Here is a 17,978-nt window from a genome sequence, read left to right as displayed (position 1 = left end):
ACTTTTAAACCTGTTGTAGCCCCTTTCGTTTGCTCCTTGCTTGCCCCCCTTTCCCCTCCGGAGGATAATTGCTTTGGGCTTTCACCCTATAGTATTCGGATTCAGATTTGGATTCAAATTTGATCTCAGTTTTGATCTTAGTCTTCGAATTTATTTTGGATTTCATCTCAGCCCATCTCAAGTTCATCTCAAACTCCATTTCAACTTTCATCATGGGTCCATTTCAGACTCCATCTCAGATCCATCTTAAGTCCATTTCAAGTCCATCTTGGGTCCATCTTAGACTCTATTTTGGGTTCTATTTCGGTCCATTTTAGACTTCACCTCAGGTCCATCTCAAACGTCACCTCAAACTCCATTTCGAGTTCATTTTGAGCATTTTGGCTTCATCTTAGACTCTTTTTTAAACTCTTTAATCTCCATTTCAGACTCCTTCTTGGACTCTTTTTCAGACTCATTATTGACACTTCCATGTGTCACAACACTTGCCATGTATTAGTCCTTCTTATGTTCCTTTTTAGAAACTTATTCATTGATTGCTTCATGATTATTCCTTGAGCACTTTGTTTGAAGATCCATTTTCACGTTCGACTTTCCAAGTTAGAGCGTTTAGTCCAAACATGTATGGCTGCCTCCCTACAAGCTCTAAGGAGGAGTCATTCTTCTCATTATCAAAGGAGTTTTATGTTTGTTGGACTTCCACTTCGACTATTATTATGGGGCACCTTTTTGGCTCCACTTTGGGGCTTAGAGATTTATATCTCACAACAATGTTTACAAGTTTGAATAAATTCTAGATTGTGATGAGGAATTTGATTATTATGGAAATTATTTTAGAGATGAATTGGAGATTTTGCATCAATCTTTTAATTTGCCATCTAATCCTTTCTCTTTACATTTTACTTTTTCTTAGCCTTTTATTATTTCTCGACCTAAGCTATCTTCTCATGTTTTTAGTGTTCCTTTCTCATCTAGAATATTTCCTTCTCCTGGCACATTAATCATTTCTAACTCTTATAATGTTCATTTTCAATCTAGTATTGAGTCCAGTGTTTTCTATCCTTCTTATACGAATTTGAATATTGAGTATATATGTGAAGCTTAGAATCTTACTTTTATTTTATTGTGGAGTCTTTGATCAATTATAGTGTTAAGTATTCCTTTGTTCCAAAGGTTGAGTCACTTTGGTTAAAGTTTCAAGTTAAGTGTATATCCCTGAATGCTAATGAGAGTCTTTATTTTATTATTTGCTATTGAGGAGTTTATATGTTCCTTTGAGAGTGTGGAATTATTTATTGATTTTCCTATCTCAAATGTTGAATTGTGTGTTGAGGAAGTTAAGTGGTGTGAAATTTTTCCTTATCTCGTGCTAGCTAAAGTATTTTATCATAGTAGATTTTTTATTCTCTAGACTTTAAATATATTTTCTTTTTTCTCCCCATTTATACTTTGATAATTGCTGAAATTTTCTATTTTAATGCTTCTTTATCCACTTTTTTTCTTCCACAATATATTTTTCTCCTTTTTTCTCGCTTCCTTCTTTTTACCCTGACACTTTAAACTTTTTTTTCTTTGGAGGAGGGGGTAAAGGGGATGGATGGAGTCTGGCTTTGATAATGGAATAAGGACAAGCAAATATGATTGTGGAGCAGAGACAAATGACATAGATTGTGGAGTGAGGATGAATACAGCAAGTCTAAATGAAACATCTAACCCCAATATAATGAGATTAAACAGATGTAATAATGGAGTGAAATATAAATGGCAAAATGAGGATAAACACAATAAATTTTGAATGGAGTTAGTGGTTTAAAGGTTTCTTTTCCTTCGAGAAAAGGTTAAGGAGGATGTGGAAGACAAATGGAGTGAGTCTAACCTCTCATGTGTGGTGCTAAACAAAGATAACAATTATGAGTTTAAATTAATACAGATCTCAAATGTTAACCGAAGGGAAGATGCAAATATAAGTTTTGTTTATAATCGTAAGTCTGAGTTAATGATGGTTTTAAAGGATTATCAACAAATAAATCTAAAGATGGGATGTTATGTTTATTGCAATGTGCTTTATAAACTATTATAGCTCTCAAAGTCCCTTGCTTCAGTTCAAAATTATGGCTTCATAGTTGGTTTTAACATTTGGCAGATATATATGAAGTTACAATTAGTTCATTGAGATTCTATGAATGATTGATGTTTGTGCTATGGCTTTGGATTTTGTTTTAATTATGGTTGTCAGCAATATTGTTGATGGTTTTATATGAACTTTAGATTCTTATAATAATTTATAATCACCTAGCAAAAGTTTCAGATGTTCCATTTGATTTATTATCATCACCTTTTCATCTTCTGGAAGGAATTATAGTGTAAGGTTTATAAATATGTATATACATGTATTACCCTACCTAGATAATACACTAATTATAGTAATATAGTATATGGATCGCCAATTTAGGACTGAATCTAGTCCATCCATTCTTATATATTTTAAACCTTAATTAATATATCTATTCTTATATCCCAAGCACTCACATATTTAAGTATTGCAACTAGAGGAATATTTGATTAAATATTCTTTTTAAAATGTTCAAATGTTATTAAATGGGAATTTAATGATATTGTTGTTATTAATATGATTTTTGTTTCTTCCACTATTGTATTATTTCACTACCCAAGTAAAGCATTTTATTCTTGTGTATAATAAGTTATACTTTATCCATGTGTTAGCATATTATTCAAAAAATTCATGTAATAAATATTCATCACAAAATTATTCTTAAGAATGAGTAGCTTTTCCTTGGTGAATACTTCAGTCATAGCTCTCCATCTCTAAAATGTTTAACTCTCCAAAACAATATTGAAGTATAATAAATAAAATCATTAATGAATTAAACATATAAAGTTTACCACTTAATGTTTAGATTGCAAAAGTCCATCTATATTTGATTGTGCCAACTCCAAAATTATTTTGACAAATTTTTTTTGAAGATTATTGATTCTAAAATCCTTAGAAGTAAACTTTAAAATCTTATTATACAATAGAAAGTTATATTTTATAAAGATTATAGTTTCTATATCTAATAAGTATCACTTCACTAGTAAACTCGTGGAGTATATAGCAGCAAGTTTTGTTGAAAGTTTGTCAATAAAAGAATAGATAATAAACTCTTAATCATATCAGAGGTATATAAGGCATTTTTTATAATTAATATAAAATTATTTCTAAAAGAAATTACTATATGCCTTTATCTTTTAACTATTGAAAACCACAAAAATTCAATCAGTTACCCTTATTTTTTGAAACCACTCCTTATTGATCAATTTACTCATGAATTGACACTCAAAGAATAAAAAACAATTATGAAATAGATAAAGTAAATATCATTTTATAATCTCTAATCAACGCATTCACAAAAGGCATTCTGTTCTTGGCAAGGTCCTTTTTTAGAGTTTTGCTTTAATGGCCTCATTTTTTGCAGTGATCATACATGATACCTCCTTTTTAAAATCACTTGAAGAATTATTAGCATCACAAGGAAATTGAGTACTTCCCTCAAGCTTTAGTTTTGTATGCAATTATGGCAGCTACACTAACACCTCTAAGAATACTTCAAATGCTTTGGCAAGTAGGTGTTTTGATTGATTATGATTACAAATGCAACTTAATCTTTTCTTCTATAACTCTCAGTGTTGCACAATCTCAACTATGACTATTAGATTGTCATACTTCTCTAGAAAAAAATGGTTAAAGTATAGGATCTTCTGCTCCTCACAAACATCTTGATCAGATTTTAAAAAATTGGCCAAATATATGTGAAGTAAACAAAATATTTCTCTATCTTTGAGCTTTAGATAAAGAACTTTAATTGAGTATACTGATACCCAAGTTGTGGTAAGTTACTGGTATTTTTTCTCAAATAACTCCCATAGGTCTTTTATAAATCTATATTCTAGCTTTGCAATAATAGAATCAGAAACATAGATTCCATAATGCCTTGAACTTTATATTCCTAATATCAAAATTTACAATATCCATCTCACCCTTACTATCAAAATCTTATGTTTTAGCTTTTGCCTTTTCTCCCTTTATAATATGAGTATTGTGAAAACCAATGTAATCCATAAATCCATTTTTTCATAAGTTATGCGAGAACTTTCATTTTCCAATTTAAAATGTTGGCAATACCATCAATGTGATCTGTTGCTTTAAACTTTATGAATGGATTCCTGATCACAGGGAGAATTTTTGACAAAGAAATGGAAAACAAAAATTTGACTATAAATCATACAAATGATGAAGTAGATAAGACATTAATGCTTTATAACTATGTGAAAAGAGAGAATGGAAATGAGATATCGATCTTAAAAATGGCATAAATTTATACAACAAATTAATTCTATCTGTGGTTTTAGGTGATTTACTCTAACATGATAATGTTGAGTTCCATTGCTAATCATCCACCTCAAAGAGATTTCCTAAGTTTGTAAGTTCACCACCTCTCAAGCTTTGCAACTAAGCCTTCACTAACAGATCACAAAAGCATGATTTAAGTGCATTGTTAGGTCAAATTCAATAGCTAGCGAGGTGTAATTTAAAATCATACTATCATCATGTAATAACACATGTCATGAACAAATGATTGAAAGAAAAGAGCCACTTGCTCGAAAGTGAGGTAAATTAAATTACAATTATAAGCATTCTTTTAGAGGATTATATCAAAGATATAAATTTTTCAAAAAACAAGTGTATTTTAAGGGTAAAGTAGAAAATACTTTAAAGAAGTCAATGCACATGACAAAAGCCTTTTAACTACCACTAAAAGAACTGGAATGGTTTTCGCCACTATTAGAATAGCCCAGATCTTCCAAGTCTCATGGCTTGCCATGGAGACGAAGATGAAGAAAGATCTCGCAGAGATCCTTTAATCTTGCATGCTCAGGGGGAGAAATTCGTCCAGGACGGGAGCTTGGATTACTATGGATCTCCAGCCGTGGCTTCTAAAACAGGGGGATCTCGCCCCTCCACTGCGCTCGTTCTCATTGTCTGCGGCTCGCTCTCGCTCTATGGTGTCTCCTACAACTTGGTCCTCTTCATGGTCTCCAAGCTCGGCCTCTCCAACGCGGGGGCGGCGATCCAGGTTAGCATATGGAATGGCGTCCACGACTCTGAGATGATGAGCATGGAAAGCTGATGAGAAAAGCATATGAAAACTCATCAATCAACTACCCAAAACTTGGTTCTTGGTCTTGGACTTGCTTGCACACTCTTTGCTTCTTGCTATGGCTTCAATCTTGCCTCTAGCATGTGGTCTTGGACCTAAACTGCCAGGCTCCCACTTCTCTGCGACTAGGCACTTGAATCTCCATGAGCATCCTTCCCAATTGCTGGAAATTCCTGCAAAGAATTGCTATGCAATGTTCTTGAATCTTGACCCAATTCTTGATAGGGTTGGTGAAATCTCTCAATCTCCCACTGGCTTTGTTCTCTACTTGCTGCTGCTTGTTGCTCAGCACCTCTACACAGCCTGGTGCCTTGGTGCAACGCCTCAAGCGTCCCAAACATTGCAAGAGGGATTGCAATTGGGAGGCTCATCCTCCTCCTCATCACTGGCCTCCTGGCCAGCAAGCGCCATTCTCAGGATCAAGGAGCCCAAGGCTCCGATACCATGTTAGCAGCGGAGAGACGCGCACACGAGGAGGAAGAACTGTATATATATATCACTGTATATGATTGTGTACATATACATAAAGCTACTGCCACGTGGGCATAACTACTGCCACATCATCTCTACCTCTAACATTACTATGGATCTCCAGCCGTGGCTTCTAAAACAGGGGGATCTCGCCCCTCCACTGCGCTCGTTCTCATTGTCTGCGGCTCGCTCTCGCTCTATGGTGTCTCCTACAACTTGGTCCTCTTCATGGTCTCCAAGCTCGGCCTCTCCAACGCGGGGGCGGCGATCCAGGTTAGCATATGGAATGGCGTCCACGACTTGTCCCCGCTGCTCGTCGCTTACGTCTCCGACTCTCACCTGGGACGATTCAAAACAACTCTGGGTGGTTCTCTGATCTATTTCTTTGGATTGGCTTTGCTCTCGCTCTCGGTCCTGCTCGTCGAGAACAAAGTTCCCGCAACTTGGCTGTTCTTCGTGGCGCTCTACGTGATTGCTCTGGGGAAAGGATTTGCAGCGTCGCTACTGGCATTTGGGGCCGACCAATTTGATGGGAAAGATCCGGTGGAGGCAGCGTGGAAGAGCTCGTATTTCAATTGGAGTAACTTTAGCACGTCCCTGGGTCTTCTCCTGGCAGTGGTGGGAGTGGTGTATATCGGAGATCGGCTGGGTTTTAGCAGTGCTCTTTTCGTTTGCACGGGGGTGATTCTTTTCGGGATCATGGTATTTTCCAGCGGCGCCAAGTTCTATCGATATGCTCCCAGCTTGACAGGAAACCCATTCGCCAGGCTCCTGCAGCGTGGATCTCACAAGGGTGATCATTCCAACTTGGCGGGGATTTTGGTGGTGTGGCTCGGATCGGTGGTGTACGAGACAATGAAAACGCAAACTTTCTCGCTCTTTGTTGAGCAGGCCGCGCTCATGGGCACAATAGTTGGCGGCTTTCGCGTCCCGCCGGCATCGCTCAACTCGTTCGATCCGATCAGCGTTTTGGTGTGGATGGTCGTCTACGATCGAGTCTTGGTCCCGGTGATGCGTCGAGCGACGGGGAACTCGCGAGGTTTTACGTTGTTCCAGAGGATGGGAGCCGGGCTTGTCATGATGACCGCGGCTATGGCGTGTGCGGCGGTGCTGGAAGCAAGTCGGCTCGCGGGTTTCCACAGGGAGCGAGTTCAGACCAACGTTTTGTGGCAAATCCCCCAGTTCGTGCTTGTTGGCTGCTCGAAAGTTTTCTACTGCGTGGGATTGATCGAGTTTCTCTATGATCAAGCTCCCGAGAACTTGAGAACTGTGGCCGCGGCCATGGCGTTCTTCTCATCGTCGGTGGGGAGTTTTCTTTCCGGATTTCTCGTGAGCATCACGTCGGGCATCACTGGAGAGCAAGGATGGATCCCGCGAGATCTCAACAATGGGCATTTGGATTACTTCTTTTGGCTGCTCGTCGCGCTGGGCATTGCAAACTGGGTCATCTTCTTGGCCTCGTACAAGTTTAAAGAGTAAGTATATACTCCTAGGGCGTGGAGATTCTAAGAATATACACCAGCGTTTTAGGTCTCTCAAAGAGAAGGCTCTAGAAGGACCTGGAATGGCCGTTTGATGGACGATCGGACGGCTGTCCTTGGCCTAAGCAGCTTAAATTCAAGGAGCGGCTTCTCTTGGTAGGGTTGCTTTGATCGTTTGTGAGATTTTGCGCGAGAGAGAGCTAGCTATGGCGGAAGGCGACGTCGAGCGCTTCGCGTTCCAGGCTGAGATCAACCAGCTTCTCAGTCTCATCATCAACACTTTCTACAGCAACAAGGAGATTTTCTTGCGGGAGCTCATCAGCAATGCCTCGGATGTGAGTATTTCGCCTCGTTCTTCCAGTTCTTGTCAAACTCTTTCTTCTTCTCATGCTGCGCTGCTGTGACTCCAGGCTCTCGACAAGATCCGCTTCGAAGGCCTCACTGACAAGAGTAAGCTTGAGAGCCAGCCGGAGCTCTTCATCCACATCATCCCCGACAAGGCCAGCAAGACCCTGACCATCATCGACAGCGGTATTGGAATGACGAAATCCGGTAAGTTTCTAGCTTCCAGTTCTTCCTAGCCGGAGTTCTTACTTGTATGCTCATTCTCTCTAGATCTCGTGAACAACCTCGGCACAATTGCCAGGTCTGGCACCAAGGAGTTCATGGAAGCCTTGGCCGCTGGCGCCGATGTGTCCATGATCGGTCAGTTTGGTGTTGGTTTCTACTCGGCTTACTTGGTGGCCGAGAAGGTCGTGGTGACGACCAAGCACAACGATGACGAACAGTACATTTGGGAGTCTGAAGCCGGTGGTTCGTTCACCGTGACCCGGGACACCACTGGCGAGAGGCTGGGACGTGGAACGAAGATTGTTCTCTATCTCAAGGAGGATCAGGTGTGTTTTTGTGTTTTTGCTGTTTGAGACTATCCCTGTGACTAAACTTTTTCATACTGCGCCAGCTTGAATACCTCGAGGAGAGGAGGCTCAAGGATCTGATCAAGAAGCACTCCGAGTTCATCAGCTATCCCATCTCCGTCTGGGTTGAGAAGACGACCGAGAAGGAGATCTCGGATGACGAGGAGGAGGAAGAGAAGAAGGACGATGAGGAAGGAAAGATCGAGGAGGTTGACGAAGACAAGGAGAAGGAGAAGAAGAAGAAGAAGACCGTGAAGGAGGTGTCTCACGAGTGGAGCCTTGTCAACACCCAGAAGCCGATCTGGATGAGGAAGCCCGATGAGATCACCAAGGAAGAGTATGGTGCCTTCTACAAGAGCTTGACAAACGACTGGGAAGACCATCTGGCAGTGAAGCACTTTGCCGTGGAGGGGCAGCTCGAGTTCCGGGCCATCCTGTTCGTTCCTAAGCGGGCTCCCTTTGACCTCTTCGACACGAGGAAGAAGCTTAACAACATCAAGCTCTACGTGCGCCGGGTGTTCATCATGGACAACTGTGAGGAGATCATCCCCGAGTACCTTGCCTTCGTCAAGGGAGTGGTGGACTCGAACGACCTGCCGCTCAACATCTCCCGCGAGATGCTCCAGCAGAACAAGATCCTCAAGGTGATCCGGAAGAACCTGGTGAAGAAATGCCTGGAGATGTTCGCCGAGATCGCGGAGAACAAGGAGGACTACAACAAGTTCTACGAGTCCTTCTCCAAGAACATCAAGCTGGGGATCCACGAGGACAGCCAGAACCGGCAGAAGCTGGCTGACTTGCTCCGCTACCACTCGACCAAGAGCGGCGACGAGATGACGAGCCTCAAGGACTACGTGACGCGGATGAAGGAGGGCCAGAAGGACATCTTCTACATCACGGGCGAGAGCAAGAAGGCGGTCGAGAACTCCCCGTTCCTGGAGAGGCTCAAGCGCAAGGGATACGAGGTCCTCTACATGGTGGACGCGATCGACGAGTACGCGGTCGGGCAGCTCAAGGAGTACGACGGCAAGAAGCTGGTCTCGGCCACCAAGGAGGGGCTCAAGCTCGAGGACACGGACGACGAGAAGAAGAAGTTCGAGGAGAAGAAGGCGGCGTTCGAGGGGCTGTGCAAGGTGATCAAGGACATCCTGGGCGAGAAGGTCGAGAAGGTGGTGGTCTCGGACAGGATCGTGGACTCGCCGTGCTGCCTGGTTACCGGCGAGTATGGATGGACCGCCAACATGGAGAGGATCATGAAAGCTCAGGCGCTCCGGGACAGCTCCATGTCGAGTTACATGAGCTCGAAGAAGACGATGGAGATCAACCCGGATAACTCGATCATGGAGGAGCTGAGGAAGCGGGCGGACGCGGACAAGAACGACAAGGCGGTGAAGGATCTGGTGCTGCTGCTGTTCGAGACTGCGCTGCTCACGTCGGGATTCAGCCTGGACGATCCAAACACTTTCGGGTCGAGGATCCACCGGATGCTCAAGCTGGGGCTGAGCATTGACGACGATGTTGGTGCTGGAGCGGACGCGGATGTGGACATGCCGCCGCTGGAGGAGGGCGCGGACGCCGAGGGAAGCAAGATGGAGGAGGTCGACTAGACACGATTTTTCACGATTTTTGGGATTAGTTTCAAGAGTGTTGTGCTAAGATACTATGATCTAAGAAGATACTTTCATGAAAAAGAGTACTGATCTAAGAAGATACTTCAATTAAAAAGAGTGTTGTACTAAGCTGCAAAAGAGTGTAAATCTAAGATACTTAAAAGAGCTGCTTTGATCTAAGAAGACATTTCCAGTGTTCATAAGCTAATATGATCTTCATCTAAGAGGAAAAACCCATCCTTGTATCCAAGCGAGAATTTGACAAGAAAGGTTCTAGCTTGATTCTAGCTTTGAGTAACAAATGGAGATCACCATTTCCAATTAATCAATGCTTTTCGGAGGAGTCGTTCTGCTGCTTGGGTACTTCCTGCCAGATAATTCTAAATGAGAACTAGCATAAGAGGGAGTTTTTCTACCTCTTCCTCCGCTTGTAGTGCAGCTAAAACGTCTCGCACTGACGGATCGTTCGGATCAACTCCAGGGAGCTGTTATCAATACCAAAATTGTGAGATGAGCATGCAGTAAGCATATGCTTTACCGAGGCCAGAATAGAGTTCATGAAGCTCGGATCGCCCAACACTTTGTTCATGTCACCTTCGCTGCCTTCGCCTTGCATGGACATCTCGAGTGCTGCACACGCCGAAGTTCGTCAAAGAGAAACGAAGAAAGAACAAAGACCGTACCGAATGCGAGGTCCTGATCTTCTCCCACAGCTTCAGTCATATTCGTGTCCTCGGCGCTGGTACCAGATGTTCCCACCGCGTCATTCATCGACATTGCCAAGGCTTGAGCCAGTAAGGCAGACTCATCGTCCTAAGAAACAATGAAAATTCAGCCATGAAAAAGGTAAGAACAAGAAAGTGTTTACCATCACAACGTCCGGCCCCTTCTCAGTCGAAACTGCAGCGGGAGCGTCACTCGGAGGAGCAACAGCGCCAGAGGTCTCTCCTTTTGGTGCACCATCAGGAGCTTGCTCGTCGGCAGCTCGCTTGGCCGCTGCTTCTTGCCTTGCGCGCTCCTCCTCCATCGAGACACGAAGAGCTAAGGCCAGCTCCGGATCCAGGTTTGGATCGACACCAAATTCGAAGCCACCAGCTCCACCGGCAGCAGCGGCCGCGGCCGCTGCTACTCCCGCGGCTGCGGCTGCTGCAAAGCCACTGCCACCCTCTCCATCGCCCTCAAATATCGGCGAGCTGTTCCAGTGAATCAATCAGTGCTTCGATTCTGAAGAAAGAAACGCTGAGCAACAAACCTGAGAAGCGCATCGGTGAGAACTTCTGAGGATGGCGGGACATGGACAATGTGGCTGTTGTCGTTGCTGTTTACAGACGTTAGCAGTGCTTCTAGCTTCTCGCTCTTGGTATCGTCCTCCTGGCCAAACTCGACGATGTCCAAAGCTACATTGTTCTTCTTCAGCTTCTTGCCTATAGTCTCGAGCATTTTCTTCTCGGCTGCCACAGGGCTACAAGAAACAAAAAGACGAAAATTTACCACAACATGAGTTCATAGGTGAGCTACCTTCCAACGAAGAGCACTATTCTTTGACGTTGGTTCTTGTTCTGCCTGTGTTTCAGCGCAAGCTGTGCGATCTGGACTGCGGAAGTGATTTTCGACTCGCCCCCAAGCTCAACACCTGGACGAGGATAAACGAGAACGAAAAAAGTGTAAGGACAAAGCAAAACTTTACTTGAACAGCTCCTCCTCACCGTGCATACACGAAAGGATCTTGCCCAAGTCCGTCGTTGGCGTGACGAGCACGCGCACTCCTTTGCCCCCAGTCGTTAAAATCCCCACAGTATTCTCTGGATGAGACTGTCAAGAAGAGCTCCAAATTGATCGTCAGTGATCTAGCTCAGCTACTAGAGCGCACAAACCTGCGTTTTGGAGCCACAGATAAGATTGACAGCATCAGCTTGGGACTGGAATCTACTCGTCGGATAGTAGTCCCCATTTCGCATCCACTCGGAATTGTCTATGCAGATCATCGTCGCCTGGCACAAGAGAAGATAGGCCTGGCGTGAAAGATCGCGAGGAGCTTACCTCGAGAACCATTGCGCCCAGGATACCGCCCCCTCTCCCCGATTTTAGGGTTCTAACACATATTTTAGGGTTCTATACGACTTTTATTTCAGCCATAGCCGGCAATGCGCAGGCCATTTTTCTGGAGCACATCCGCCACAGCGATTATGTTCTGGTGGAATCGCTCGTCCTTCTTGGTGAACTCGTAGAGCACGTCCAGGTGGAGCTTGGGGATTTTGGGCCGGAAGGCTTTGATCTTGGCAGCAAGGATCCCAGCCAGCTTCTCGCTGCTCTCGACGCTCAATCCATCTGGAAATTCGTCCCTGATGCAGCGGCTATCGATCGAGATCAAGGGGCGATTGAGGATTCCTCGCTCCACGCGAAGATAGGCGTACCTCTGCGTGAATTTGAGGCGGACATAGTGTGGCTCTGGGAATTTTAAGGGCGGCATTTCTCAAGCTCAAGAACCCTAAAAATCTTTTCTCTTGGGGCTTAGGGTTTATCGAGATTTGGCTGATGGCGCCGGTGGCCTGCGGTGCTAGAATCCACATTTTCCCTGCGCCATGGATTCAACCGGGCTACAGCTCTTCCACATCGCTGGCAAGGCATCGAATGCGTGGCGCTGTGACCTGCTGCGCTGCGCGATCCAGGCGAGCTGTCCGAAATCCGAGTCTCAAGCAGCAGCAACAGCCAAAGCAGTTCTCCTTGCCTGTGGATTTTCTCTCTTCCGAGGTAGCAATCGGCACTGGAGGAGCGCTGTTGCTGCTGGTAGCGGCATATTTTGGTGCGTTCTTCTTCCTTTTCTTCTCCAGTTTAGAGCTGAGCTGCTTTGAATTGGTGTTCTAAATCACAGGGCTATGTTTGATGGGCAGCTGTGCGAAAATTCTCGTCTGGTGGTGGGATGTCCTCGCGGCCTTCCGAGGAGATCACGAATTTGGAGCCTTCTTCTCCGGAGGCTACGCAGAAATACATACAAGAGAGCATGTCTCGGATCCGTGAGTTTTCCAAAGAGCTGCAAACATTTCCCGAGGCTGACATGAGTGGTGAGCTTCTTTTTCTTTTTTCCTTGGAGAGTTTTGTTCAAGCTTTTTGTTTGCAGGTCGTAAGTTTGGCGATGAGGGGATCAAAATCTTGTCTTCGAGCCTTGGATACAACAAAGTGAGAATGAGCTTTGCTTCAAGCAGTTTTGAACTGATCTTTATCTTCATAGTCGCTGGAATACGCTGATTTTTCCGCCAACAACATCACAGCAGTAGGCTCGTCGGAAATGAGAAAGTACTTGCGCGCCAATAGCCACTTGAAAACGCTGAACATGTCTGGAAATCCTATTGGTGACGATGGAGCAGGGGTACTTTGCGACTTTCTTTTTGTTTTTCTAATAGATCTCATTGGTTTTTAGGATTTTGCTGGCATATTGGAGACGAATGGGACTCTAGAAAAGCTGCAATTAAATAGCTGCAACATCAGTGACGAGGTCTAGTTCTTTTCCTTCGTTTCATTCCTTTTTTCTCATATTTTATTTTAATTGCAGGGTGCAAAGCTCTTGGCGAATGCGCTTAAAAGTAACCAGACTCTGGTTGTGCTAGAGCTGAACAACAATACGATTGATTATCCAGTAGGTTTCCAGTTTGGTGTTTCTTTCACTTTAATTTCTTATCTTCAGGGTTTTGCTGCTATTGCTGAGGCTTTGATTGTAAATAAAACCATCAGAGGCGTGCATCTGAAGTAACTTATTTTCTCTTGCTTTTCTTTACATCGGGATAACTGTTTCATGTTTCAGTGGCAACTACGGTGGCGCACTTGGAGCTTTAGCTCTAGCGAAGGGATTGGAACAAAATAAAATTTTGAGGGTGACTTATTCCGTTCATTGTTTCCCCCGTGTATTGAAGCAGGGAGCTTATGTAGGAGATTCACTTGCATGGGAATGGCATGGGCAACGAGGGTATTCGTACTTTAATGGAGGGTTTGGCTTCAAGCAAAGGTATTAAGATTTTTTCCTTCGTGGGGCTCTTTTATCGATGGTGTTTTTCTCAGCAAAACTCTCGAGTCTTGATATTGGAAACAACAGCATTGGTCCTAAAGGGGTTTACTACGTGGCAGAATATATGAAAAAAAGCAAAAGTATACAGTGGCTGAACTTGTACATGAATGACATTGGTGACGAAGTAAGCTTTCGGAATACTCTCTTGCAATCTGGTAACACAGTGACAGGGTGCCGAGAAAATCGCAGAAGCATTAAAGCGGAACAAGACAATCTCTACCATCGATATTGTAAGTTCAAAAGCAGTTCGGCGTGGTTTCTTATCGACGACATGTATGCTTGTCAGGGAGGAAACAATATCACGGCTGCAGGTGCCACTCATATAGCCAATGCCTTGAAAGACAACAGCACCATCACATCAGTAAGGTTTGTTTAGCTCTTGGATCTTGGGCTTAACTCCTTGAGCAGCTAGAGATGAGCTACAATCCGATTGGCGGAGACGGCGCAAAAATCTTAGCGGAGACTCTCAAACATAATGGCAACGTCCAAACACTCCGCCTTGGGTGGTGTCAGGTGGGGAGGCTTGCTCTATGTCATCTTAACTTAAACTCTGTATCAGATTGGAGTCAAGGGAGCGGCGGCCTTCGCTGAGTGTTTACAATACAACTCAACAATGTCAACTCTCGACCTGCGTGCAAACGGATTGGGCGATGAGGTTGAGCTTTTGTTTTGGTTGCACTGCTTCTCAATTGTGGTCTCGAAGCAGGGTGCGGCGATCCTGGCTCGCAGTCTAAAAGTTGTGAACGAAACTCTGACGTCGCTGGACCTAGGCTTTAACGAAATACGAGTAATAAGCCACACTCTTTTCATCCATAGCTCGATTGTAACCTCTCTTGTGCAGGATAACGGAGCCTTCGCTCTAGCGCAGGCGCTCAAGAACAACGTGGACGCGGCAGTCACGACGCTAAACCTCATGAACAATTTCTTTACGAAATATGGAAAGGTCAGGGTGTGTGTGTGTGTGTTCTGAGCAGTCTCTCATTTGCTACGCTATGCAGGTGGCACTGACTGAAGCCAAAGAGCACGTTTGCGAAGTACAAGATGGAAAGGAGATCAACATCTTTTTTTGACCGGTTGATTCCCAGAAGTATAGCGTGCTTTGATTATGTAGTAATGGGATCTAAACTAAGCATATAAATCAGATTCTGTACTGTACATTATACATAGTCTCAAACCAAAGAGTGCATTGATCACCGGTAAATGGAGAAAATCCCCACTTAGATTATCTAAACGGCTTCACTGAAAAGGTTGGTGTTACCCACGGATCTGAAGAGGAGGAGAGAGGAGGAGGAGGAGGTGGATTCATATGTGCATTGATCACCAGACCGTGCAGAAAATTATGGATTAGAATCAAGCCCGAACTTCATGTGATCACCTAAAAACGGTACCCACGGCTAGGATTGCTTTCATCCGACGATTCAACATTAGGGCTTCTCTAGGGTTCCATTCATGGCCAAGAGGAGGAGAGAGGAGGAGGAGGTGGAGCGGGTGAAGGCTCTGCTTCGCGAAAGGAAGCTGGATCTGAGTCCTTTTCGGGATGCTGACTACGAGCATTTGGCCAGCCACGGCTTCTTGACGGCGCAGGTTTTCGAAGTGGCGACAAAAGAGGATCTGGCGAGTGTTCTACCGGGACGCGCAGGAATCGTCCGGTTGCTGGTGGAATCATTCAGGCGTGGTAAGGCGGCTACAGAGATTCCCCCGAATTTGGTGCCCTTCTCGGATGTGGTTTGCGACTTCGCGCTTCCGTTCAGAGGTCGAGACGGCCTCGTGCAGAAGCTCGCAGAGACGATTGACAGGAACTTCACCACTTTCGCATCTAGTGGGATTAGCAGAGAGCAGGCGCTCTTCATCACTCTGGAGGGCCTTGCTGGAGTGGGGAAGACTCGATTCCTTTTAGAGACCAAGGAGCGTGTTGGAGAGGCGCTTAAAGGCAGGGCATCAGCTTTGCAGGAGCTTCATCGTGTTGGAGCTACGGCAGCGGTGTACATCACCTTCAATGGCTCGGCTGTTGGCCATTCATCACCTCATTTTCTGCATCCGGCTTTTGTGGCAATCTGTAAGGAGAGAGGTGGTTACCATTCTGGCCGGGATTTTCTGCGGGTGGCTGTAGTTTCGCAGATACTGTATGGCAAGCCTTGGGGTGCCTTACCGTCTGCGCTGCAGAATGAGATCCTTGCGGGAGATGACTGCGTGTCTGTGCAGAAGGTTTCAGCTCATGTGAGGAAAGGGCTTGCGGTAGCGGAGAATCAGATGGTTGCCTTGTACCTTTTGGTGGACGAGTCACAGCAACTGGGAAGGGAAGTGAGGGAAGCTGGCTGTGATGGTGAAGCCTTCCTGAAAGGCATGTTTTCCTGGTTAGTGACAGTCATGACTTCCTCAGCTGGAAACTCCATCGCCAAGGACTGCAACATTGGCTTTATCACTCTTCTAGCAGGAACAGTTCTTCCTGTAGGCGGAAAGTACGGGGTGAACGTCACAGTACCTCCATTGGATTTGAAATCGGCGCTGGAGGTACTAAGTATGTCTACCAAGGATAATCGTTTTCACGAATTTCGGACGCAGCTGGAAATACTCCTAGAAGACTGCGGCTGTGTCCCGAGGCTGATTCAATACATTTACACTGCATGGTTACAGGCCCAGGGTCTGGAACTTCCAGCAAGGGATTTCATTGCGCACTTACGAACTTCCGTGATTCTGCAGCTGCAGCCATCTGTTGATCGAGTCATGCGGGAAAACCTCGACAACGTGAAACGAATGATTCGGCTTTGCCTCACTGGGGTGGTGATGCCAAGGCCACCTGTTGGGCAGATGACGAGGGAGGAAGAAGCGTGTTTCAGCGGTTATGTGTATTCTGAAGAGGTGGAAGGCGGTGGAGTTGTCTATAAGAGCCCGATGTTACTTATTCATGCGCTTGGACTGAGGTTGGGGATCCCAGAGAGGGTAGTAGCTCTCAGGCCCCAGCCAGCAGTAGGTGGCGTGCTGGAGGATGGCTTTTTGGACATGCTGCATGCCAGGCTCTGGGTGTTGGAAGGCCGAACGCTTTCTCTTGGTCAGATCTTTCCGGGGGCCGTTGGGAACAAGAAGCTGGTTGACACCAGAGTTGTGGTTGCGGCTCGGGGTGACGGAGTGGTTGAAGAGAAGTATCAGTTTTATGATCCGCAGCTGAAAAGGTTTTATAGCCCAGGTGATCAAGAAATGATTGGAGCGGACAGGAAACTCCATGTGCACCCAACTGAGGCAAAACCCACAGGCGCTGGTTTGGTGTTTAAGTGCAAAAAGGGGACGGCATCCACGGATGGGAGAGTGTTCTTGATTGGTGTGGACGGGAAGGTGTACGAGTTCTGGTTCCAGCTCAAGGGACAGGAAGGCCGCGTGAGTCGGGACGAAGCGGCCAAGTGGGCTAGAGCTGCAAATTCACCTGCCAAGTACGTAGAAGGAAGGAAGAAGGTGTATGTTTTGTGCAGTAGGCAGGGCTTCAGTTTCCAGGACCCATGCGAGGAAGGTGATGTGCTGCTCGAGGAGGGTGATGTGCTGCTCGTGGATCTAGTTAACATCATGCAAGGGTTCTTAAGAAGGTGCAATAGGTAATTTTATTGAGAACCAAGAAAGAAATGTGAGGTCTGAAGTGTTTGCTTTTTGGTTTGCTTAAGTAGTAAATATACCTAAAATATACTTGGATATTCTAGGATATTCTACCATCTAATGGTTATTATATCTTGTATTTATAATTTATAAACATGTTAATTTATAAACTTTCCTAAACACTTTCTAGCATATTCTTTTTTATTCTACCATCTAATGGTTAAGATTAATCTTGTGTTTATAAATTATAAACATATTTATAATTATAAATTTCTATTTGATCAATTGGATTAATAAGTACTACTATTATGTTTTTCCTCTTCTTTTTGTTCATTTTCATCGCACAGTTATAATAGCCTTCTCTTCCTCTTCCAGTAATTGATGTAATTGCTCGATGTTATATTATTGCAATTGAACAATCAAACTCAGATGATATTAATGTTCATAATGTATGATGTAATTCTTCTTGCTTTTATTGTTAATCCTTGTATCTAACTAGATTTCCTTTATAGGAATTTTAGGGATGATGTGAACCATTGTTTCAATCATTTTATAGTGATTGCCACAAATCATTTTTTGGATGATGCCCAAAAGTTTCTTATATATCTCTAAGGGATAGTGTTTGTCACAAATGTAAC

The 17,978-nt window shown here is 44.4% G+C and overlaps 4 protein-coding genes across 5 annotated transcripts; 3 read left to right on the top strand and 1 right to left on the bottom strand.

Annotated features, from left to right (window-relative positions):
* The first annotated feature begins 4,852 nt into the window (after positions 1-4,852).
* Positions 4,853-7,243, top strand: LOC9647564 (protein NRT1/ PTR FAMILY 8.1). Its single transcript, XM_002981361.2, has 3 exons — positions 4,853-4,968; positions 5,797-7,165; positions 7,213-7,243. Exons 1-3 carry the CDS (start codon positions 4,872-4,874, stop codon positions 7,241-7,243), a joined length of 1,497 nt encoding a protein of 498 aa, XP_002981407.2. The 5' UTR covers positions 4,853-4,871.
* A 41-nt stretch (positions 7,244-7,284) lies between these two features.
* On the top strand, positions 7,285-9,836 carry LOC9647247 (heat shock protein 90-2). Its single transcript, XM_002981360.2, has 4 exons — positions 7,285-7,506; positions 7,582-7,723; positions 7,787-8,067; positions 8,133-9,836. Exons 1-4 carry the CDS (start codon positions 7,378-7,380, stop codon positions 9,693-9,695), a joined length of 2,115 nt encoding a protein of 704 aa, XP_002981406.1. The 5' UTR covers positions 7,285-7,377; the 3' UTR covers positions 9,696-9,836.
* An 83-nt stretch (positions 9,837-9,919) lies between these two features.
* On the bottom strand, positions 9,920-11,824 carry LOC9647563 (26S proteasome non-ATPase regulatory subunit 4 homolog). The gene is made up of 10 exons (XM_002981251.2): positions 11,739-11,824; positions 11,573-11,689; positions 11,405-11,510; positions 11,217-11,331; positions 10,951-11,160; positions 10,567-10,891; positions 10,382-10,511; positions 10,237-10,328; positions 10,115-10,183; positions 9,920-10,065 (listed from the first exon to the last, which is right to left on the bottom strand). The coding sequence occupies exons 1-10, from the start codon at positions 11,748-11,750 to the stop codon at positions 10,024-10,026; spliced, it is 1,218 nt and encodes a 405-aa protein (XP_002981297.1). The 5' UTR covers positions 11,751-11,824; the 3' UTR covers positions 9,920-10,023.
* Positions 11,825-12,220: 396 nt separating this feature from the next.
* LOC9647246 (protein NLRC3) lies at positions 12,221-14,959 on the top strand. Of its 2 annotated transcripts, none has more exons than XM_024686271.1 (17): positions 12,221-12,501; positions 12,590-12,760; positions 12,817-12,875; positions 12,928-13,065; positions 13,117-13,191; positions 13,249-13,332; positions 13,381-13,442; positions 13,498-13,567; positions 13,623-13,698; positions 13,752-13,882; positions 13,929-13,988; positions 14,045-14,119; positions 14,167-14,271; positions 14,318-14,413; positions 14,465-14,545; positions 14,600-14,701; positions 14,757-14,959. In XM_024686271.1, the coding sequence occupies exons 1-17, from the start codon at positions 12,234-12,236 to the stop codon at positions 14,826-14,828; spliced, it is 1,725 nt and encodes a 574-aa protein (XP_024542039.1). In that variant the 5' UTR covers positions 12,221-12,233; the 3' UTR covers positions 14,829-14,959. The 2 variants fall into 2 exon arrangements, with proteins under 2 accessions (XP_024542039.1, XP_024542040.1); XM_024686272.1 differs by having other exon boundaries at positions 12,414-12,501; positions 12,571-12,760.
* The last annotated feature ends 3,019 nt before the right edge of the window (positions 14,960-17,978 follow it).

The sequence above is a fragment of the Selaginella moellendorffii genome, unplaced genomic scaffold (assembly GCF_000143415.4).
Source record: "Selaginella moellendorffii unplaced genomic scaffold, v1.0 SELMOscaffold_48, whole genome shotgun sequence".
Lineage (NCBI taxonomy): Eukaryota > Viridiplantae > Streptophyta > Lycopodiopsida > Selaginellales > Selaginellaceae > Selaginella > Selaginella moellendorffii.
The sequence above is the reverse complement of the archived record's forward strand: the minus strand, read 5'-3'. Positions and strand labels throughout refer to the sequence as shown.

Coding starts and splice junctions, on each gene's coding strand:
- LOC9647563 (XM_002981251.2), bottom strand. Junction 10,512..10,566: donor AGGGGCCGGACGTTGTGATG/GTAAACACTTTC, acceptor ATTGTTTCTTAG/GACGATGAGTCTGCCTTACT. Junction 10,329..10,381: donor AGATCAGGACCTCGCATTCG/GTACGGTCTTTG, acceptor CGGCGTGTGCAG/CACTCGAGATGTCCATGCAA.
- LOC9647564 (XM_002981361.2), top strand. CDS start 4,872: ATGGCTTGCCATGGAGACGAAGATGAAGAAAGATCTCGCAGAGATCCT. Junction 4,969..5,796: donor CGTCCAGGACGGGAGCTTGG/ATTACTATGGAT, acceptor TCTACCTCTAAC/ATTACTATGGATCTCCAGCC. Junction 7,166..7,212: donor GCCTCGTACAAGTTTAAAGA/GTAAGTATATAC, acceptor AATATACACCAG/CGTTTTAGGTCTCTCAAAGA.
- LOC9647247 (XM_002981360.2), top strand. CDS start 7,378: ATGGCGGAAGGCGACGTCGAGCGCTTCGCGTTCCAGGCTGAGATCAAC. Junction 7,507..7,581: donor TCATCAGCAATGCCTCGGAT/GTGAGTATTTCG, acceptor CTGTGACTCCAG/GCTCTCGACAAGATCCGCTT. Junction 7,724..7,786: donor TATTGGAATGACGAAATCCG/GTAAGTTTCTAG, acceptor CATTCTCTCTAG/ATCTCGTGAACAACCTCGGC.
- LOC9647246 (XM_024686271.1), top strand. CDS start 12,234: ATGGCGCCGGTGGCCTGCGGTGCTAGAATCCACATTTTCCCTGCGCCA. Junction 13,883..13,928: donor TGAATGACATTGGTGACGAA/GTAAGCTTTCGG, acceptor ACACAGTGACAG/GGTGCCGAGAAAATCGCAGA. Junction 14,546..14,599: donor TAGGCTTTAACGAAATACGA/GTAATAAGCCAC, acceptor TCTCTTGTGCAG/GATAACGGAGCCTTCGCTCT.